The 23,584-nt window shown below is 43.1% G+C and overlaps 3 protein-coding genes and 1 long non-coding RNA gene across 4 annotated transcripts; 3 read left to right on the top strand and 1 right to left on the bottom strand.

Moving 5' to 3' along the window:
- On the top strand, positions 1-1,790 carry WFDC11 (WAP four-disulfide core domain 11). The gene is made up of 3 exons (XM_069495776.1): positions 1-101; positions 1,105-1,264; positions 1,776-1,790. The coding sequence occupies exons 1-3, from the start codon at positions 1-3 to the stop codon at positions 1,788-1,790; spliced, it is 276 nt and encodes a 91-aa protein (XP_069351877.1).
- A 2,578-nt stretch (positions 1,791-4,368) lies between these two features.
- LOC138400502 (WAP four-disulfide core domain protein 10A-like) lies at positions 4,369-5,648 on the bottom strand. Its single transcript, XM_069495391.1, has 2 exons — positions 5,549-5,648; positions 4,369-4,517 (listed from the first exon to the last, which is right to left on the bottom strand). The coding sequence occupies exons 1-2, from the start codon at positions 5,646-5,648 to the stop codon at positions 4,369-4,371; spliced, it is 249 nt and encodes an 82-aa protein (XP_069351492.1).
- A 7,912-nt stretch (positions 5,649-13,560) lies between these two features.
- Positions 13,561-14,807, top strand: WFDC9 (WAP four-disulfide core domain 9). The gene is made up of 3 exons (XM_069495775.1): positions 13,561-13,651; positions 14,246-14,269; positions 14,662-14,807. Exons 1-3 carry the CDS (start codon positions 13,561-13,563, stop codon positions 14,805-14,807), a joined length of 261 nt encoding a protein of 86 aa, XP_069351876.1.
- A 6,234-nt stretch (positions 14,808-21,041) lies between these two features.
- On the top strand, positions 21,042-22,947 carry LOC138401013 (uncharacterized). Its single transcript, XR_011236406.1, has 3 exons — positions 21,042-21,137; positions 22,174-22,324; positions 22,704-22,947. It is a non-coding gene; the product is annotated as an uncharacterized lncRNA (long non-coding RNA).
- The last annotated feature ends 637 nt before the right edge of the window (positions 22,948-23,584 follow it).

Genomic DNA, 23,584 nt, shown 5'->3' with positions numbered 1-23,584 from the left:
ATGGTCGGCAGCATGAAGCTATGTATACCTCTACTCATGACATCCTTCTGTGTGGTGCTACAGTCTGTGCTGGGAGGATTGCGGAAATACTATAGTAGGTGGTGATATTGGGGTGAGGATCAAGGGAAAGGGGCTGTGCTTTTTCCTGGACATGTGAGGGCGTATTGTGTATGCCATATTTGACTCAGACCCACCTTCCCAGGATCACCCATTGGAGAATCAGACAACTTGTATGCACAGAGATCCAAGATATTTCCATGCTGAGGTTCTTTAATGCTTCTTCTTCTAACCTTGAAAATAGCAATAAGTATCTGCCAACTTTTATATCTATTCCATAACCTATGAGGATATGATATTTTCCAATGTTAGGCTATCTTTGAGGGGGGCTGCCAATATAGAGCTAGCCTACTTTTTTAGACTTCCAGAAATTCTGTTCCCTAGCTGTGTTTTCTTTGATGAGTACCAAATGGGTATTTCTTAATATATACCCTTTGTTTTAGTGGCAGGATCTTTCAGAATGTGAGAAGATAGAAAAGAAGCATGAGATGGGTTCTCAGCGGGGCAAAGTTGGAGGTCATATGATAAGAATGAATTGAGGGGCTAACAAAACTGAATGAGAGAGTTAGGAATTTGGAGAGAGGATGAGTTATTAAAGGCAGGGTCAACAAGTAGGGGGGAAAAGGGTGGAGAATCTGCTCCTTACTTTCCCTGGCCTAGCTTCCCACACTATGAAACAGGCATTGTAAGGAGGCTAGAGGATATCTCAGGCTCTGAGAGCTCCTGTTGTGTAAGTATAGATTTTACAGGAGGGCACACGAATGCTGAGAGTATACTGAGTCCGAACTCTGGGGTGTTCGGAAAGGACCCAGAGGCCTGCAACACTGATAAAACCTGTGGGAGCCAAGGAGGCAAAGAGGTCAGTGAAGATGCAATGGGATCAATGAAAATGTAATGACTGGAATTTAAGGAGGTTCAGAAAGGGAATTTTCTCATAAGGCAGATCGATACGTTGGTGGGAACTTGGGGCTTGAATTCTAGGAGGAGCTCTTAAGAAGGACTTCTCTTCCCATGTTTGGCTGTGTGGCCACCCCTCCCCGCTTACAGTATCATCTCAGTTTCAGCGAATGAACTATTACTCGAGGAGTGCTGGAAAGAGCCAAATGCGCAAGAATGTACCATCAAGTGTTCTAAATACATGAGATGTTACAACAGAAATCAAAAGTGCTGCTGGAGCCATTGTGGATACGTTTGCTGGCAAAATGATGTGAGTTGGGAGATAAGTGCTTGGATGTGTATCTTCACTGATTTTCATTCTCTTCTCTGAGGCTGTTAGTCCTGAACAGAAGACTGTGGTACTCCAAATCCTAGGTACAAATATAGCAGAAGACAATGTCCCCCACACCTGGAAATTCACTAGCAAATAAACCAAGATACCAGCTTGGACCCCATTGCTTCTTTCATTATATAATCAATATCCATGCTGTCCTCTTTATCTTACTCAAAAGTTTGCTAGTTTCCTAACTTAAGTCCAGATTTTTGGCCACTGCCTCCATAGAGAGGGACCTTTCCATGGGCCGTTTGGCTCAGCCAGGCCCAAAGCCTCTACTGTTCCATGGACCAATAACCTGCCTACTCAGAAGTGGGCGACTCCTGTTGTTACATTAAAGTATTTTAGTCCCATTGTCTGGTGCATATGGGTACTACTAAGCTTGAAGACAAATGCTTGTGTCTCAGCGTTCCCTAGCCTCTAAACATCTCACCTTTTCCTTTTACAGGAATCCTTGCCATGATTGCTAAAACCCAAACTCCCCACTGGCCCTCCACCTGTGTAGGCTGGAAGACATTTAAGAGGCCTCAGAAGAGTACTCTGTGGCTACTTTTAGGAACACCAGACTATTCTTACTGAGGGCTAGGAATGAGCAAACCTTTGTCAAATAAATTCATTTACCAAGACTGGGTTTAGGTTTTTTTTTTTCCCCACTCTATCCCACTACCGTTGATTACCCTTATTACAACTCCCAATATTGTTCTCATTCTGCAATGTATATAAGCTTCTGACTTTTTCTGTCCTGTCTGGTAACCTTAAAACTGATAGGCTAATTTCATGGGCTTCACAGAATAGAAGTTTATTTCTCACATGCCATATTAATGTGGGGACTTGGCAAGTAGCCCTTTCATTCAGTTTTTCAGACAGCTGTTATCTAGTAAATTTATTTCTCATAGTAGTATGTTTAAACAATTCTAAAACTAGTTTTCATATATATAAGATTAAACAAATAAGCGAATAACTGGTAGATGATTGGAGTCAGGTTTCTAACTTTCAGAAAAAAGAAATTATAAATCAGCTGACCTCAATAGCTGCAGGTGCCAGGCCTGCCTGGAAGACTCAATCTTTGGGTCTGCTCCAATACCAGGTCAACTCCAGAGACCCCAGGCTCTAAACAGGCCCCCATGCCAGATAAACCCTAGTATCCCTGGGCTTCAGGCCAATGCCAGGTCCACCCAGTCCCAAGGCCATCACGTCTGGACCTCCCCTGGTACCAGGCTGGTCCTGATGGCCTCAGACTTCAGGCCCACCCCGGTGCCATGTCAGAACCCCTGGCCTTAAACACCAGGCAGGTACCATAGATACAGGCTCTAGGCCTGTCCAGTGCCAGGCCAGTCTCTGCAGACCAACCCCCCCCAGTCAACCCAAGGTCCAATCCTATCTCAGTAGACCCAATAGCTGGACCAAACCCCCACATGCCAAGGCTCCAGGAAAGCCCCAGTGGCTCCCAGCACCAGGCCAGTGCCCATGATCCAAGACTCTATACCAGCCTCAGCACCAGGCTGCCCCCAGGTTTAAGGTCAGTCCCCATGGCTCCAAGCTCCAGTGGACCCAGAATACAGGCCTGATCCAGCAGACCCAGGGTACAGGCCCACCCCAGTAGACCCCAGTGCTAGACCAGACCCCATGGACTGAGACTCCTAGAATACCCCTTCAGACCCAGGCTCCAAGATAGCCCCAGTAGACATAGGCTCCAGACCCCTCCCAACTGTCTCAGGTGCCAGCCCCCAACCAGAATTTGGCCACCTTTGGCAGACTCAGACTCAAGACCTTCCCAAGGACCACATTGGCTCCTGTGGACTCAGTCATCAGGCCAACTTCCATGGATAAAGGCTCCAGTCCTGCCCTTATGAACCTAGACTCCCGGCCCAATCTTATAGACCAAATCAACAGGTCTATGCCAGTGGATTGAGACATTGAGCCCAACCCTGTGGATCCAAGCACTAGGCCCAGCCACCTGCTTACCCAGGTATCAGGGCAGCCTACGTTAAGAATTCTAGCAGCAAGCTCACCCTTGGACTATGCCAGATAGCCTGTTCATAATCTCTGGACAGGCTCATTGATGAAGGGCTTTTCTAGATAAAACCAGTCTGCAAAGACTGGAATAAGCCTCTACTTCTTCAAATGCACAGACATCAACATAAGGCAAAACAAAACAAAAACAAACACAAACAAACAAAAAAAGACAATGGGACATAACACTACCAAGAGAACAAAATAATCTCCCAGTAGGTGACACCAAAGAAATGGAAATATATGAACTGCCTCACAAAGAATTCAAAATTAATTGTTTAAAGGAAGCTCAGCAAACTTCAGGAAAATAGAGAGAAATGAGCAAAGAGAAAGTCCAGAGGGAACACCCTCTTCTAGCCACATAATATCTTCTTACTCTCTTGTGGCCTTAGGCATCACCTGACTTCCCTGGGACTCATTATCCTCATTCTAAAGACATAGTAATCTGAACCTCACAAAGAGATCGGGGAGGGTGGGGTGGGGTGCATCAAGGCTAAGAAGAGGAGAGCAGTCTCTGGGGGTCTCCCACTCTGTGCCCCAGGTTCTAACCTCCACCTAACTCATGCTTAACAGGTCCTTCTGACTCCAGGGTGAGGAGTGTTCTCCTTAGCACTGGGAAATGCTGCACATGAACAGTTTCTCCCTCTGGGAGTACTGGTTCAGTGAGCAGAGTGACAGGGGGCTGTGCCTCCTGGGGGTTGCAGGGGTGTGTGGGCCAAAGAGAGAGAGAGTAGAGAAGCATAACCAGGGAGAGAGATCAGAGATGGGAGCCCAAGAAGGGCAGGGCATCTGTGGGAGCTGCACTGGGTTCTCGATGATCACAAGCAGTGGGAATAAAAAAGCCAGAGTCCCTGGGCATTTGTTCTGGTTTATTTGACAGGGACAAGGGGTTCAAATAGTGGAGAGGTCGGCATTCCTGTTGACATCCTTGTGCCTGTGATATGAGGTCTTTCTGCTTCAGACATGGGCATAGTCCCAGAATAGAGGGGTGTGGGGAGCAGGATGCACAGCCCAGCCCATTTCTCTACTCACAGGGTGCTTAGGCAAACATTGCCGCAGAAGGTTGAACAGCATATATTATTTGCTTGACATTCTTTGTGAGATTCACAGGGGCGTTTGCACAGATAATATGCAGGCTGTTTCTCACAGACTTTGATTTCTTGGGAAAGCTCCATTTCTGAAAAGGAGCAGAAGAGTGGTGAATGAAAGCAGGTGCCTAGAGAGGACCCTTCTCAAGCTTAAAGCTTTTCCAGAACCCCTGGACCAAGATCCCATTGATGACACTCCTGGGCTTTTCAGAGAACAACCTCCTGCCCATCTCCAAATCCTAGTGATTGGTAGCATCTTTTTTTTTTTTTTTTTTTTTTTTTTTTGAGACAGAGTCTCACTCTGTTGCCCGGGCTAGAGTGAGTGCCGTGGCGTCAGTTTAGCTCACAGCAACCTCAAACTCCTGAGCTTAAGCGATCCTACTGCCTCAGCCTCCCGAGTAGCTAGGACTACAGGCATGCGCCACCATGCCCGGCTAAATTTTTGTATATATATATTTTAGTTGTCCATATAATTTCTTTCTATTTTTAGTAGAGACGGGGTCTCACTCTTGTTCAGGCTGGTCTTGAACTCCTGACCTCCAGCCATCCACCCGCCTCGGCCTCCCAGAGTGCTAGGATTACAGGCGTGAGCCACCGCGCCCGGCCGATTGGTAGCATCTTAAATCCTCTTTCCCCACCTTCCCCTTGGCCCCTAAAGACCTCAATGCCTGGACTTTGTAACCTCCTTCATACACCTGCCTCCAGGACACTGTCTCTCCTATTGGTCCTGGCCTGGGTGAAGTCACCCCCATAGAATCTATACTCTGATGCTGAGAGCTCAAAGAAGCCTGAGACATCTTCTAAACCCTCCCTCTTGTCTTGCTTACTCATCGTATTCTCAGCCCTGATGCACCTTTCACTCCAATATGTACCACGGGTCTCTGGACTTTTCGGATGGACAAGAAAAGATGTAGGTTTCTCCTTCACTCACATTACTATTCCCAGAACTGGGTAAAGAGGCTGGAGGACTAAGGTTTGGGATGCCCTGGAGTTAGCACAGCACTGTGATCAGAGCTGTAAGTGCAGAGAGGTACTGACTCCCAGGTCCTCCTCAGAGTGGTCACAGCCTCTCATTGCTAGCTCCCCAGATCCCCCCAACCCCTGCTAGCCCATCACCTACTGGGTGTAGTCTGCTTCCTCTTCCGGCCACTGTATCCTCCCTGGGCCTGCAGCAGCAGCACACAGAGAAGCAGGACGGGCAGCAGAGCCTGGGGCGGCATGACTCTGATCACAGCGTGAGCCCTAAGTCTGGCCAGGATGCCAGGAGAGGCAGAGAAAGAAAGAAGAGATGATCCTCAGCTCCTTGCTGCCTCCCCTGGGCAAGCCGGGGCAGTGCAAGACTGTCCTTGCTTCGTCCCCTTCAGGTGTCCCTTATCCTGTCCTCCTCTGTGTGGGATGGGGCTTCTGCAGGAACGACGCCTCCTCTCATGTAACCAACCCTCTCTTCTTGCTGATGACATTTTTCTTCTCTGAAAGACATAATCTATTCCTGCTTTCTAATTACACAATGTTATACAGAAAAGAAAAAATGTGAATTTTTCGTTATCTGTCCTCTGCCACCCTCAGTTAATTATGCAAATATTTCACAAAATGTGGTTTTCCATAATTACACAGCTCTCACTTAAAATAAATAACAATAGTCAAGTGTTTGTGTTGAACTAGTTACTGATATGCTAGACAATGTCACGTTGAGTAGTTTTGATTATAATCCCTTGACTTCTTTAGACTAAAGTAAGAGAGGTAGAATTCCTGGGTACAAGAGTAAATGTGTATGTCATGTATAAATATATCAATACATACATGTATATACATATACAAATACGTATTCACATATATTTGTACATAACAAATGTATATAGGGGGAGAGACAGAGAGAGAGACTGACAGAGTTGGGGGCATGCGAAGAAGGTGCTATGGGGGCAACCAGTAAATATCTTAGGGATGGGGGAGGCAGGTTGTCCAGAAGGAGGTGGTCACTGTCCTTGAATATTGTGCAGAAATGGGATCTCTGAAGTAAAGATGTTTATTTTCCCCTAACAGGAGAAAGGGGGGACTACTTGGGGGCATTGGATTCTCAATAGGCATAGAAGCTGGGAAGAAGGTGGTGGGAAAGATTTAAACCCCATTTTGATGCTCAGAGCTATTAATGCAGATTTAGGGGGTAGAAATTTTTTTGTTTACATGGATGAATTGCATAGTGGTGAAGTCAGGCCTTTTAGTGTACTCAGTCCTTTTAGTGTACTCATCACCCTCATCATGTGTCATTTTTCATCTCTCACCTCCCACCCTCACTTCTTCTCAGTCTTGAATGTCCATTACGCCAATGCGTGTGACTATACATACCCATCACTTTGCTCCCACTTGTAAGTGAGAACATGTGGTTTTTGTTTTTCCATTCCTGAGATACTTCACTTAGGATAATGGTCTCCAGTTCCATCCAAGCTGTTGCAAAATACATTATTTCATTCTTTTTTTATGGCTGGATAGTACTCTGTGGTATGTATGTATGTATGCTTACATATATATGCGTGTGTGTGCACACCATATTTTCTTTATTCACTCATCAGTTGATGGGCACTTAGGTTGATTCCATATGTTTGCAATTGTGAATTGTACTGCAATAAACATATGTGTGCAGGTGTCTTTTTTATATAATTTGTTCTAGAGTTCTATTTAAGTCCAGTGTTTCTTTGTTGACCTCTTGCCTCGATGATCTGTCTAGTTCTGTCAGTGGAGTGTTGATTTCTCCCATTATTATTGTGTTACTGATGAAGCATAACTTTTATATGCACTGGGAAACCAGAAAATTCTTGTGACTTGTTTTATTGTGATATTTGTTTTATTGCAGTGGTCTGGAACCAAACCTGCAGTATCTTTGAGGTGTGTCGGTATCTTGGGAATAATTGCTCATGTATAGACATCTCATGTCACTATAAAATAATCCTGCAGACAGGGTTTCAGAAAAGGAAATCTTCTCCTTGGAAGTCCCTGCCTCTTGCCTGCTTGACTCTTTTCTAATGAGCTCCAAAGCATGTATATGTGTGCCCAATACAATGCCCCTCTCTGGCTTTGGTGAACAAGTCAACCCCAATCAACAAGCCTGTGCCAAGATCTTGGTGCTAGATTTGATTGCTTTACTTCCTTCATTTGCTAGGTCGTCATGTGCCATTTCTAAAATTCTTCCTATTCAGTCTCCTTTTATCTACCTAAAAGTCAGAGGGCATTTGGTAGGAAAGGATGTTATGCTTTGATTGACAAAGGAGAATCAATACTGAGAAAGATGGAATATTAAATAAGACACACAAAAAATTCAAAGATAGATGTAGACTCTATCCTTAACTCCCTACCTATGGATGGACACAGATAGATTCTGGGGACAAGTAACTTTGTTCTGCATGGGGTGGCCAGAGCTACAACCCGGGTACACAATGTTCTTCCCAGCTTATTAGAAGATCCCACCTGCAGCTAAGAAAATGTAGTGCTTCTGGATGGGTATCAAAGGAAAGAGCCTGTGATGCAGCCAACATGTAATTCCTGAGTAGTACTTAACAATCTATCACTACCAAAATCTTCATTAAGTTCTTGGCTGTGGAACATTGAGTGTTGTTGTTTTTTTTCTTTCTTTCTTTTTTTTTTTTTTTTTCTCTTTTTCCCCTGTTCTAGTTCCCATCCCCACTCCATAACAAGAGGTCAGATAAAAGAGCTGTCAGCCAGTTACCACAGACATTCTTCTCAGACAAGTTCAGAGGTAGGTGGTGGGAAGGGTCTTGAGCTTTTATTTGTGGCTTGCTTGGATGAGTTCCCAGCCCAGATGGTGTCAACACCATTCCTATGAGGTGGAGATTATTGTCTCTTTTGTTTAAATAAGAAAATCGAGAGAGAGAGGTGACATGACCTGTCTGAGGTTCCATAGGTAAAAAGGACAGAGATTAAACAAGATACCAGCATTTTTTTACTCTAAACCCGGTACACTCTCTTCTTTAACATTATCTGCACCAGGTGTCGGGCAGATGGGACGGAGAGGAGGGCATGGATAAATTCACAGCTAATGTGTGGTGCATGATGTCTGGGGGGTTGGGCACACTTAGAGCTCTGACTTGGGCAGTGCAAAGGCAATATATGTAACCAAAGCATTTGTACCCTCCCATAATATTCTGAAATAAAAAAATAATAATATAAAAATAAAGGAAAAAAAATTGTCTGCAAAGCCGAGGATCTCAAATTTTGGAGATGGTGGGGGACATCAGTAATTCTGTGTCTTTCTGATGCCTGGGGGCATCAGAAATTGTCCTGCACTCTATTTCAGAATCACCTAGGAAGTCACCCAGAACTCTGTATGTGAGAAGCAGTCATTCTGGGCCTGATGATGTTTCTTTTCTCTGGGATCATTTAGTACATGTGAGGCATGCAAAGAAGGGTATTGGGCATCCCCAGGATCCTAAGGCATTTTGGGGGGCAGGTAGGAACTAAAAAAAAAAAAACTAGAATAAGAATGAGGCCTCATAAACAGACAGATCTCAAAGCTCTGGAAAACTTGGGTCTAGGGTGATATTTTTTAATACAAAGAAACAGCCTCATAGAACCCATTGGTTTGGATGTATTATGTTCCTGTCACGGCATGCCAGCCTTCTCCCTTCTTTATTCAAAAGGCAGGTACCAGGAATCCAGAGGCCCACTCTCACCCTGACATTCCACCTGTAAGTGGACTGAGGGGAGTTAGATACACTCCCAGCAAAAATTGGGTCCCTTTGGCAGGGGTCATCACAAGAGATAAGGAAATAATAGAAAATAGAAAATAATAGAATATGGAAATAAAAGAATACATGGAGACGAAAGTATAGTTTTATAAAGTATAGATTTTATAAAAGTTGGAAGATCAGGGGACCTCCATCATTCCCGTGAGCTGTGAGGCCCTGAGTGAAGTTTTACATCAGTATTTATCGGTACAGAGATCGGTTGCCAGGGGTAACAGATTTACATAACAACAGGCAGTTTGTTTTAGGTTAAAAGTCTCCCCAAAAGCTTCTAGAGCTCCCTTAATTAACTCTATCTATGTGAGCAAAAGGTTACAAAATCTTTCTAAGACAAACTTCTAAGATAAAACTATCACTTAGCAGAAAGGCTAAACAGAAATATAGTGGCTCTCTATTTTTTTTTTATCTAGTTTATGTGGATTGAAACAGGTAGGCAGGAGTGAAGCAGGAACTGTCCCTTAGGCTAACTGCTTTTAGTGGCAGGTGTCTGTCTGTCAGGCAGGCACTCTTTGATCAGTTATCATCCTGTGGCTTCATGCAAACCCACTTTGTCATACAATACAGGCGAAAGCCGACGGATTTGAGACACAGTGTCACCTTGGAAAGCAGCTGCCACTGATCTGTGAGATGCCCTCCTGAGGCGAGGCAGCTTTTGATATGTGAACTAACACGTTTTGCCCTTTTGCCCTTCAGGGCAAAGCCCTGCAAACCCCCTGAAATCATTGCTTTCTCTATATAGCAATATTAATCTATGGAGCAACAGTGGACAACAGAGCATCTGCTTTGCATACCTGTTTTTCCATGTGCTGGTGTAGTCACATGATTAGAAGAGCACTCTGAGCTTCAGGCTCAAGTCTGCCTCAGTGTGGCTTGAGGAAGGAAAATTGGCTAGTTAAGATGTTGGGACTTCACTAGGCACAGTGGCTCATGGCTGTAATCCCAGTAATTTGGGAGGTTGAGGCAGGAAGATTGCTTGAGGCCAGGAGTTTGAGACCAGCCTGGGTAACATAGCAAGACTCCATTTCTTACATATACACATAAAAAAAAAAAAATAGCTAGGTATGGTGGCATGTACCTGTTGTCCTAGCTATTTGGGAGGGTGAAAGAATAGGATTGCTTGAGCCCTGTAGTTTAAGGGTATAGTGAGCTATGATTGTGGCAGCTTGAGCAACAGAGACCCTGTCTCTAAAAAAGAAAAAGGTATAAGCATCTAAGGCTGGAAGCCCCCAAACATCTGATCTTTCATAATTTAAAAGGGCTTCTCTTCTCCTTTTCTTTCTCTCCCTAATCTCCTGCTCTTGCATCTAATGATTCACGTTTCTAAAACTTGTATTTTTCCCACTTCTCAATTTTATATATGCCAAGAGGAGAATGAGTTTTCAAAACCCCCTTTGAAAAATCCTGCACCTGATCTCTAGTATAACAGCTGCCTTTGAGCAGGTGGATTCATCTGGAGCAGCATTGTTTCACAACTTTCTACATCTGAGTTGTTCAATATAATAGGGACTAGCCACATGTGGCCATGGGATACTTAAAATGACTAGAAACTGAATTTTAGTTTAATTGTATGCATTTAAATAGTCACACGTGGCAAGTGGGCACCATATTGGACAGCACAGAGGAGCCTCTTTTGCTTGGTTAAAAACTTCTGAACAAATATAAAGACTTTGAAGAGGAGAGACAATCTCTGTTACTATGCAATTCACACAGAATTTTTCCCTTTTCTTTGACTCTTATTTTCTTTCCTTTTTGGTTCCAGGAAGGTAAAGCAACAAATAGAGAAAGAGGGGAGAAGATGGGAGAGGGCTAGGAATTTTGAACGATAATTAAGTCTCCTCTTCCCATTTTCCAACTGCCCCCACCCCTCAGCTGCCACTTGGCATCTGGCTATTTTATCTCATTCTGTCTCCTTGTTTTTCTCCTTCCCATGTACCACCATCTTCATATTTCCTTATTATCTTGTTTACCTAGAATGTCAGCTCTATGAACGTGAGGATGTTTGTCTGTTTTGTTCACCACTCTATTCCAGTGCCTAGAACTTGGGATATAGTTAGGCACTTAACAAGCACTTATCAAATGAATGAACTTTCCCTCCACACACAGGCATACATTCTACACAGATTAAAATGTTATGTGTTTAATAAAAGAGAAAAAGAAATTGTAAATGAAAATAGTTTTCAAGCATCTGGAAAAGGAAAGAAATTCTGAGCTTAAGATTAACAGGTAACATTTATTGAGTGTATACTATATTACAGTTCCAAAGCTTAGGGTTTCATACATATTAGATTATTTAACCTTCCCAGTAAGCCAAGGAGATGAGTTTTGATATTTTTTCTATGATACATATGGGAAAACGAGGCCTGGGAATTATGTGATTGGTCCAGGTTCTACAGCTAAAAGCTGGTGGGATTGGGATTCTAGTTCACAGCTACCTGACTCTGGTGCCTGTGTTCTTTCGTTTGTAAAATACTGAACAGTGGCGAGGCACACTGGCTCACGCCTGTAATCCTAGCACTCTAGGGGGCCACGGCAGGAGGATTGCTTGAGGTCAGGAGTTCGAGACCAGCCTGAACAAGAGCAAGACTCTGTTTTTACAAAAAATAGAAAAAATGAGCTGAGTATTGTGGCATGCACCTGTAGTCCTAGCTATTCTGGAGGCTGAGGCAGGAGGATCACTTGAGCCCAGGAGTCTGAGGTTGTAGTGAGCTGTGATGACGCCACAGCACTCTAGCCAGGGGGACAGAGCGAGACCCTGTCTCAAAAAAAAAAAAAGGAAATAAAATGAAAACCCAAAAAATTAAACAGCCAACAGTGTGGTGAGAGAAATTGTCTTTGTATTGCCTAGGGTAGAACAGGAGGGTAGAACATGCATCTTATGTCCAGTAGGTGGAAATGTAACCGAACTCTCTTAGTGAGAAAACTGTGACAGCCACTGTTCAAAGCCTGAAAGAGACAATGTCTTTTTCCTAGAATTCTTTCTTCATTAGCTCATGCTACAAAAAGAAGAATATATCTGCAAAAGCTTTACCTATAAGGACGCTCATCAGGACATTTTTATAACAAGAAGAAATGGAAACTATTTGGGCCTTCATGACATGGGGAACAATCATAGTATTTATAATTGAAGTGTGGCTATGACTTATACAATGCATTTATATTTTTTTTGTCTCCATCTGTATACTGTGTTCCAAATGGTTCACGTATTTCCCTGTTTCTTCAGGAAAATTTATAGAGGTCCCCACAAATTTTATGTGACTCTTCCAGTGGCAAAACGTCTTCTCAACTAAAATGTTCAGGCCCGTGCAATTAGCCACAGCTCCACAATTTGTTCAGAACAATGGACGCTCCTCTCCCTTAGAAGCTCCCGTTATGGAACAGGGATGTGGTCAATCTCTCTCTCTCTCTCTCTTTCCGGTTCTTTGTGATTCTCTTCCTCCACCCCCACCCCACCTCACTAAAAAAGTTCTTGTCTCCTAGGTAGTAGAGGGAGGTAGGAGAGGGAAGAAGGAAAGTTCTTAGACAAGAGATACGATCATCAGCTGACTTTGTGCTTCTGGTCCTGACTCTTTCATGGGATATTTTAAGGGTTCACTGGAGACATAAAATGTCTCCCCACCATTTATGGTTTGGATACTTCCCAAATTGCAGCCGTCTTCTCTGCTACTATAGGCCACTTTAACCAAATCCTCACCCTTTAGGGGCTTTAGTCATGATTCGAACACAAGGCTACTGTGTCCCCGTAAACCTCTGGGAACACGTACTAAACTCTACGAGCAGTATTCATTAAGCTTTTTCTTTCGAGTTGGAATCAGAAGGCAGCATCTCCGCTTCCCCGAGCAAAGCTTTTTACCAACAAAATCTTCAAAATCCTCTATACAATTCCTTCAACTCTGGACCACTTATGTGAACGAAATATAGCATCCTGTTACATATGTTTTTAAATAAAATATCAGGACACTTAATGCATCTGATTTCATGAAAATAATGATTACAACGTAAAAGTACATACATGTACTGATTATCTCTAGGTGGTAGAATTACTCATGCTTCTCCATTTCCTCTTTGTATTTCTTAATTTTACAAATTGTATCATCTGAAAAAAGCAATTCATTTTAAAAAGAAACAAATTTTGCAAAGGAAGGGGTATGTACTGTGAGATGGGAAGAAACCTGGGGAAATCACTGGCCAGCTTCAGAGTTGATGTGCTGTTGGGTAGCTGAGGGTAAAAAGGGAAAGTAGGGGAGAGAATATCATAGCATTCACAAGCACTTTCCTTGTGTTTCCTACCCTGTTATTCTCAATCCCTTCTCTTCCTCTCACAGCACCGGGAAAAGACCTGCCTTCTTCCAGAAATTAATCCAAATACACAGAGACCACCATGAAGTCCTGGGTTCTCCTGCTTCTCGTGTCCATCTCTGACGTTGTGATCATTCTGCCTGTGCTGGGAGGCTTCAAAGAATACATTCCCCGTAGGTGATGTGAAGAGGGAAGGGCCGCTCTTCCTAGTCCTGGGATGTCTGTAAGAGCTGATTCAAGGCCTGCATTTCCAGAATCAGATCCTTTCTTAAGCAGAGACCTCCAAGCAAGATTAGGTGGGATGTTCCCAGTCTGGTGACCCTTCAAGCTCCCCCTCCCAGCTCTGAAAGCAAGCCTAGGTATATGAAGAGGGACCAGAGCTTTTGTGAACATTCCATAATCATATTTTCCAATGTCAGACCAGCTTGGTTAGAGGAGACACCAATATAGCTTCCCTCCAAGCCCATATTTTCAGAATCTCTATGCCTCAGTTGGGTGAGCCTTTAATGAATAACGAAAGGGTAATGTTTAACACATTCATTTAGTTGCGGGGGCAGGGGAAGAAATCTTTTAGAACATGTAAAAACAGAAAACACAAATCAGAGGTCCTTAGTTGATCAAAGTTTGGGTTCATATGATAAGAAAGTGGGGACAACAAGGGACTGAGCAGGAGGGTTGTGAGCCCAGTGAAAGACATGAAATTTAGGGAGAAAAAGAAAAAAAAAAGAAATTTCGAGAGAGGCTGAGTGCTTAGGTGGTATCATCAGGGAAGCAAATACAAGGGGAGAAAAGTAGGTTTCGATTCTCCCTCAGCTCAGTTTCCCATTGTGCAAATTCGGTGTGGAAATTAGATCTAGAGGATATTGCAGGCTCTGAAATCTAAGGTTATGTGAGAATAAATAGAGTGGTGTCATACATGGTCAGGGTGTTCCAGGTCCTAATTTTAGGAGCCAGAGTCCTGCAATGCTGTGGGGACATGTGGCAAAAGGGAACACATGTCACAGAAAGATGGTCTCTGTTGAAGAGACTGGTTAAAATTTGAGGAGGATATTATCTTGGAAGGCAGAGAAATACACTGTGGCTTGAATCTCAAGTTCCAGATGGAGTTGTCAAGCTTGAAAAGGGTTTCTTTTCCAAGTTGTGAATGGATGAACCCTACTAACTTCTACTATCTCAATTCCAGTTGAAACGAAACTACCTGAGCAGTGCTGGGTGCAGCCTCCACCTAAGTATTGTAGAAAGAAGTGCACTATAATCGCAGCCTGTGTAGACTGGAATTATACATGCTGCTGGACCTACTGTGGAAGCGTCTGCTTGCATAATGGGTGAGTTGGTTGGGGTGGGAAGGTTGGGGCCTGGCCATGCTTCATCCCTGCTCCTCATCCACCATCCAGAAGCTGTGATCAGGAGCAGAAAATTGCAGTCACCCAAATCCTGCTCAAGGGAACAGGCAGTGAAAGGCAATAGGCTTCTTCTATCTCCAAACCTAGGCTGCCTCTCACTAAAAAATAAATCAAGACACTGATATGGGGGCCTCTAATTTTTTCTTCGCTCTTGTTCGGTTCCCTTTGCTTCCCTCAAAACATCACCCACAAGTGTATACATCCCTCCTTTGTCCAAGGTCCCAATTACTGTCCCCTTAGTTGGGCCTCCCCACCGGCCGCCTTCACTAAGACAGGCACAGAGACCTGGTCTCTGCCTGTCTGCTCAGTCAGCAAACCTCATGGGAAAAATTGCTTAAAACTTAGCAACTCCTGTTGTAACATAAAGAATTTCTAGTCTTCTTATCTTGAGCCTAGGGGACTGTTAGGTTTGGAAATACATTTCCCCCAGGGTTCTTGCCTTTTGACTACCTGGCTTTTCTATTTCAGAGAGCCCTTCACATCAATGCTAGACTATGAGCCTCCTCCAGGTCTATGGTAGACTACCACCAGTGTGGGCTGGAGGATGACCAAGTGGTCTAAGAAGACAGCTGCCTGGTTCCCTGTTGGGACACCCACTTGCCCCAGTTGAGGACCTCCCTGCTCTTTCTTTGGCCTCTTTACCCTAAGAAGTCTCCAGTTTTTGCCAAATAAACGCATACACCAACCTGAGGGCTCTGCACTTTTTTCCTACTCCATACCTTTGACTTAGTTTCCCTCATTACAATCTCCAGTAGTCCCAATAGCTGTTCCCATCCCATCATGGGCCTAGGTACCCAATTCTGCCTTCCCAGTTAGACCTATGTATTAGCCAACCTGTAGCAACTATACAAGGAGATTTAATAAAATCTCATGGTCTTGACACAGTAAGAGTTTCTGTCATTCACAATGCATGTCACTGAGGGTGGTCAGTGGGAAGTCATCCATGCCATAATTTAAGGAACCTGGATTCTTCCTTCTGGAGCTCTGTTATCTTCCAGGGCCTCTACATCCAGCCAACAGATGGGAGAAGAAAGGTAGCAGGGAGACTCATATAGAAAGTTTTTAAGGGCTGGACTTAGAAGAGAAGTTCATCATTTTTATCAACATTGCACTGGCCAAAATGCAGCCCTATGGGTCCACCTACTGGCAAAGGAGGCTGGAAAATGTAATCTAGTTATTACAGAAAAACTGAAGATGGGATTTGATAAACGCTTGGCAGTCTGTGATCTGTCTACTCATGCAAAGCCAGACTCCTGAACAAAGACCCAAGACCCTGGCCTCCGCATCACTCTGTCCAATGAAACAAGTACCACTCTAGTAAGAAGCTGGTATATCCTGTCATTAGAGAAAGCATCCCTGCCTTTCAAGTGGGTACCACAAGCTTCCAGAATGGACTCATACTCCTGCCATACCTAGCGTCCTCTTACTCCTGCCAGGTCAATTCTGTTTCCCTAGCAATTTTACTGGGTAATGTTTCTCATATTTTGCAATTTCAGGTAATGCAAGGGAGGTTTTTTTGCCCATATTGTTTCCCTAGAGTATGTCTGAATTTTCACCATTTGTCATTAGTATTTCGACCATTTAAAAAAATGTAACTTCCCCTGGATGAGGAGATTATAGAGCACCCACTGTGTATCCAGTCTTGTACCTCTCCCTGGGCAGAGGACCAGATATTCTCACTTAGATGGGTGAGTCAGAATGTCACATCTGTCAATGTGATAGCCCAAGAAAAGGCTTGGGAATGTGGTAGGATATACCATTTGATCCAACAATCCCATTACTGGGCATCTACCCAAAAGAACAAAAGACATTCTATAAACAAGACATCTGCACTCGAATGTTTATAGCAGCACAATTCACAATTGCAAAGATGTGGAAACAACCCAAGTGCCTATCAATACATGAGTGGGTTAATAAAATGTGGTATATGTATACCATGGAGTACCATTCACCTATAAGAAACAATGGTGATATAGCACCTCTTGTATTTTCCTGGATAGATCTGGAACCCATTCTACTAAGTGAAGTATCCCAAGAATGGAAAAATAACACCACATGTACTCACTATCAAATTGGTTTCACTGATCAACACCTAAGTGCACACATAGGAATAAATTTATCGGGTGGATGGGAGGGGGGAGGATGGGATGGGTATATACATACATAATGAATGAGATGCGCACTTCAAGATAGACATGCCTGAAGCTCTGACTTGGGGAGGGGTGGCAAGGGCAACATACGTAACCTAAACATATGTACCCCCATAATATGCAGAAATAAAAAAAGATTAAAAAAACCTCCAAACAAACAAACAAACAAACAACAAAAAAAAAATGGAGGCTTGTATGTCAGTTTCTTGGTAAAGGGGTAGAGAGTCTCCAGGACTGGAGGACCCTCTCCTATTTAAACCATATAGGGCAGTTTCTGGGAATTACCATGGCGTCTGTAAACTGTCATGGCACTGGTGGGAGGAGTTTCTTTTAGCATGCTAATGCTTTATAACTAGGGTATGAGGGGCAGTGAGGGTGACCCGAGGTTGCCACCTGGGCTCCAACTGTTTTTAGCTGGTGTCTCTGCCAGCTCCTGTTTTATCAGAGACCTTGGTTTGGGGCTTATGACTCTTTATTGAGTAAGGCCTACTGGTTCCCTATCTCAAAGTTATCTTCATAACATGATAGTTCAAGATGAAGCAGTGCGTGCTGATGTAGAAGATGCAGCAAATTATTGAGAGGACCTAGCTAAGATAACTGATTGAGGTGGTTACACTAAACAGGTCTTCAGTGTACATGAAACAGCTTTATATTGGAAGAAGATGCCATCTAGGACTTTCATAGCTAGAGAGAAGTCAGTGCCTGGATTCAAAGTTTCAAACAACAAAGTGACTCTCTTGTTAGGGACTAATGCAGCTGGTGACTTTAAGTTGAAGCCAGTGCTGATTTACCACTCCAAAACCTTAGGGCCCTTAGGAATTATGCTAAATCTTCCTGTGCTCTGTAAAGGGAACAACAAAGCCTGGACAATAGCACGTCTATTTACAGCATGGTTTACTGAATATTCTAAGCCCACTAGTGAGACCTACCTCTCAGAAAAAAAGATTTCTTTCAAAATATTACTGCTTATTGACAATGCACCTAGTCACCCAAGAGCTGTGATGAAGACGTACAAGGAGATTAATGTTGTTTCCATGCCTGATAACATAACACCCATTTTGTAGCACATGGATCAAGGAGTCATTTCAACTTTTAAGACTATTTTTTTTTTCCTATGTTTTGTAGAGACGGGGTCTCATTCTCGCTCAGGCTGGTCTTCAACTCCTGAGCTCAAGCAGTCCTCCTGCCTTGGCTTCTCAAAGTTCTAGAATTATGGGAGTGAGCCACCGCACTCAGCCCAAGAGTTATTGTTTAAGAAATACATTTTGTAAGGTGATAGTTGCCATAGATAGTGATTCCTTTGATGAATCTGGGCAATGTAAGTTGAAAGCTTTCTGGAAAGAATTCACTGTTCTAGCTGCCATTCAGAACATTCATGATTCATGGGAGGAGGTCAAAATATCACCATGAACAGGAGTTTAGAAGAAGTTGACTCCAACTCTCATGGATGACTGTAGGGGCTCAAGGTTACAGTAGAGGAAGTCATTGCAGATGTGGTGGAAATAGCAAGAGAAGAAGTGGAGCTTTAAGATATTACTGAATTGCTACACTCTCATGATAAAACTTGAATGGATGAGGAGTTGCTTCTTATGGATGAGGAAAGAAAGTGGTTCCTTGAGATGGAATCTACTCCCGGTGAGGATGCTGTGAACATTGTTGAAATGACAACAAAGGACTTAGAATATTACATAAACTTAGTTTATATAGCAGTGACAGGGTTTTAGAGAATTGACTCCAATTTTGAGTGTTCTACTGTGGGTAAAATGCTATCAGACAGCATTGTATTCTACAGAGAAATTTTTCATGAAAGGCAGAGTCCACTGATGCAGCAAACTTCATTGTCTTATTTGAAAAAATTGCCATAACCACCCCAACCTTCATCAGTCACCACCCTGACCAGTTGGCAGCCATCAACATGGAAGCAAGGCCTTCTACCAGCAAAACGATTACAACTTGCTGAGGCTCAGAGATTGTTAGCATTTTAAGCAATAAAGTATTTAAAATAATATTTAAGGTATGTACCTTTTTTAGATATAATGCTATTGTACACTTGATAAACTACAGAATAGTGTAAATGTAACCTTTATATGCACTGGGCAACCAAAGAAAATTGTGTGATTCACTTTATTGCAATGGTCTGCAACCAAACGTGCAATATTTGAGGTATGCCTGTAATTGACATCTATAAACTACTTCATCCAAAAACAACAGAATACATGTTCTTCTTGATTGAACATTCACCAAGATAAACCACTTTCTGAGCCATAAAACACAACTCAACAAATTAAAAGAATAGAAATCATACAGTGTCTGCTCTTAGATTACAATGGAATCAAACTAGAAACCAATATCAGAAAGATAGCTGGAAAATCCCCACATACATGGAGATTAAACAGCACACTGCTAGACAGCACATGGGTCAAGTAAGAAATCTCAAGAGAAATTTTAAAAATATTTTGAACTAAATGAAAATGAAAACACAACTTAAGAAAATTCGTGGGATTCAGTGGAAGTAGTGTTTAGAAGGAAAATTTATATTCATCGTATTGACTGAATATATTAACAAAGGAGAAAGATCTAAAATCAATCATCTAAGATACCTATTAGCATGGCACTGACAACAAAAAACGCTGCTGAGGATATGCAACAACAGCAGCTCTCATTCATTGCTGGTGGGAATGCAAAACGGTATAGTCACTTTGTAAGACAGTTTGGCGGTTTCTTACAAAATGAAACATACTTTCACCATATAATCCAGCAACTGCCCTCCTTGGTATTTTCCAAAAGTATTTGAAAACACGTCCACACAGAAATGTGCACATGGATATTTATAGCAGCTTTATTCATAATTGCCAAATCTTGGAAGCAACAAGGATACCCTTCAGTAGGTTAAGGATAAATAAACTGTGGTACATCCAATGTAATATCATTCATTGCTAAAAAAAAGAACTATCAAGCCATGACAAGCCATGGAGGAAACTTAAATGTATGCAGGGTTGTCTGGAAAGTATCCAGCCACATGGCTTTGTGGGGGCAGAGAGGAATATCTATCTGGTTGCTGTCTCTATGGGTATGTTCACTTTATGAAAATTCACTAATGATCTCTGCATGTATGTGTGATGTGCATAAGGAAAATATACGGCAATTGCCCTAAAAATCATTTTATAGAAACTAAATTATTTCTACAATATTTGATTAAGTGAAAAATGTTAGAAACAGCATTTATAATCTGATGCCGATTTGATGAAAAACACATAAATAGATATAGATTGTATATGGGTAGAGGTAAAGATTAGATATCAATATAGATGATATGCATATTGATATAGTAGAAAGACTGGATGCATATATACTAAGTTATCAACAGTTGTTATCTCTGGGTAGTGAATAACTACTACCTTATTACTTTTCTTTGTTCTTGTCTGGTTTTCAATTTTTTTTTTCAAATTTCTAAAATAAAAAATTATGAAATTCTGAAGAATTCATTTTTACAAGAATAAGAGGGGTATGAGGTATAAGAGAAGGAAAGTACTTCATGGGAAGCCAGTGCCCAGCCGGGGAGTGCTGAGCAGAGGAGGAGGAGGAGAGGAGGCAGAACCAGATAGGGCGGTGAGAGTCCAGCCACGTGTTCTCCCAGCACCATGCCTGGAAACCTTTTCTACCCCCAGCAGAGCCTGGTAAAACCCTGGGACTCCTGCCAGTTTACACACAGATGTCCAAAGTCAGTATCATGAAGTGGTTTATTCTCCAGTTGCTGATAGTCCCCTGCATGGTGGTCCTGCCAGTGACGGGAAAATGGAAAGAAAGAATTTCTTCTGTGATTGTATTGTCAGATTACAGTAGGTATTCTGGCTGGGTTTCAATATGAAAAGGGGGTAGAAAACAAAAGGACTTTGCCCAGTCGACTTGCAGACAGGAGCCTGGGGCTGGAAAATACACAAACATAGTTCCTTTTTTTTTTTTTTTTTTTTTTTTTTGAGACAGAGTCTCGCTTTGTTGCCTGGGCTAGAGTGAGTGCCGTGGTGTCAGCCTAGCTTACAGCAACCTCAAACTCCTGGGCTTAAGCGATCCTACTGCCTCAGTCTCCCGAGTAGCTGGGACTACAGGTATGTGCCACCATGCCCGCCTAATTTTTTCTATATATATATTTTAGTTGGCCAGATAATTTCTTTCTATTTTTAGTAGAGACTGGGTCTCACTCTTGCTCAGGCTGGTCTCGAACTCCTGACCTTGAGCAATCCACCCACCTCGGCCTCCCAGAGTGCTAGGATTACAGACGTGAGCCACCGCGCCTGGCCCATAGTTCCTTTTTTAAGCAGAACACCAGAGGGCAGCTAAATGTTTAGTTCTCAAGCTTGAGATCTCCTGATGTTACAAGTCATACAATGTTTTTATGTGTATTTAGAGGACTGTGGTGGCCATGTTGAGGTTTTGTCCAGGAAGACACTTAGCAGTGAAGAGCTTCACCAGGTTCAGAGCCTGCATGGAGGGCACCTAGCTTGAGCCACCAGGAATCCATGTCCTCAGTTCAAGGATGAACACCAAATTGGGAAAGGGCTCCTAATCTCTTGAGATGTAACCCTTTTAAAGGGAACTGAATATTTTAGAACATTGGCCATAGGGTGGAAAAATAAAATTCATGCTGGATGGACAGAAGTTTGGAACCACTGATGTAAAAAAAAAAAAAAAATGAAATCTACAGAATTGAGGATAGGGTGGTGGGCAGATAGCAACTAATAAAATCTTCTGGCAAAGAGGTGAGTTTTTTTGAGGCCATTTCAGCCAGAAGAGGAGAAGTATAGGTACAGGCAGGCTCTTTCCCCGCCCTGGAACTCAATTCCCCCCACCCTATAAAATGAGGGTATGGAACTAGAAGATCTTTCAGGACTCTTTGCCCTAAGAATTGGACTCAGGTTCTGTGAATTTAAATTCAGGTATGGGGGTGACTTCATAGTGTTTGGGTTTGTTGCAGGACGGGTAGATGGTGACTGGATCCTTACTCCAGGAACCAAAAAGACTACCCAGATCTTTGGGCAGGGAGAGGAAGAAGGAAGTCAATGGAGTGGATCCGGGGGCTTTGGAGGTGCTGATGAGAGTGAGAAACACTTTTCTGGGAGTCACTGCTCATGTATTGCTTTTCAGTTTTATCAAAGGTGAAACTGAAACCCTGCCCAATGACTCCCTTGGATGGGCAGTGCAGCACCTTCTGCAAGAGACACCTGGAATGTCAGACTGGTCAACATTGCTGCAAGGCCTTCTGTGGAAATGTCTGCCAGTCTTTGGAAAAAACCCGGTAGGATCTAAAAAGCACCATTCCCTTCTGGTTCCCAAAGACTATGGACCCTCAGGCTGTAGGGAGACAGACAGCAGGACACTATGTCTTCCCAATCCCAGTATCCAATCCAATCTGGGGACTCCAATTCCTCATCCTAGCCCCAGAATCCCCACTTTCCACTTGCAGGAGCCACCTTACTTAGCCAAACCTCAGGAGGTCTGGCATTTACAGCTCTGCTCACTGGACTTAAAACATCCTAGGAGAAGCCTTGTATGGGCATCTCCTAAATCCTAGAAAACATCCCTGCCCCAAGGGTTTGGGAGGATTGGTTATGCTTAAATAGATCTCTTTCTCCAGATTGTGTGGCTACTGAATTCTTAGCCCTTTTCTCTTTCAGAGAGCAGTGATTGGCCGTAAAATCAGCAACATAATTCCCAGTGCTGAGTCCTTAAACCATCAGTGAGAGTTGGAGGATACCTGGGAGGTCTTGGAGGAGCGCTACATGACTTCCTGCGGGACCATCTTTTTGCTGCAGTTGTGGTTTGGGGAGTGTGCCCAGGACAATGTCTCTTCTACCTGTCAACCTGCTTCCCTGAGCTATTATGTTAGCAGCCTTTAGTCCTTGCCAAATAAACCGTGCAACCCAGGATCCTTGTTTCTTTTTCTATAGTCCCACAACGGTTTGCTGCCCCAACTATTTGCTCTAACCCTGCCTTCTGCCTAAGTCCCCAGCCCTTGCCTCCTAGTTTGGATTTCCCTATCTTCTTGCCCTTTGGAGGCTTGGCCAGGACTCCTGGACTCTCCTTATCTTTATGCACTGACTGATATTGCTGGGAAAAACTGCTTATGTGTGGAATGTTCTTAGGGCTGCAGGAAACACTGTCCTTCAGGGTGCAGCCTTTCTCCCCGTATCTTAGGCCTGTGATTCTGGTAGGTACCCTCCCTTTTAACTAATCCATAGGGGCATTATACAATCTTACATAAAGGTGACAGCCCCAATGGTCTGGAATTGGAAGGAAATGACATTGGCCACTTTGCCCAATTCTCTTCCCAGACAATGCCTAATTTGTTACTGTAATTTATTCAGTAATTTGGGATCTGTGAGGATCTTTTCAAATGTATATATTGCTAGAAAGAATAAAAAACTTTCAGAGGGTTATAGAGAGCCTACCATGTGCCCAGATTGTGGCAAGGGCCACTTCTCATGAGTAGAGCTGTCACTATTATATATTTGCTGGCATATAGCTCAAAGAAAGATTAAGTTGTATGAGCCAACCA

The sequence above is a fragment of the Eulemur rufifrons genome, chromosome 20 (genome assembly GCF_041146395.1).
Source record: "Eulemur rufifrons isolate Redbay chromosome 20, OSU_ERuf_1, whole genome shotgun sequence".
Lineage (NCBI taxonomy): Eukaryota > Metazoa > Chordata > Mammalia > Primates > Lemuridae > Eulemur > Eulemur rufifrons.
Note: the sequence above shows the minus strand (reverse complement) of the source record. Positions and strands in the feature narration are given on the sequence as shown.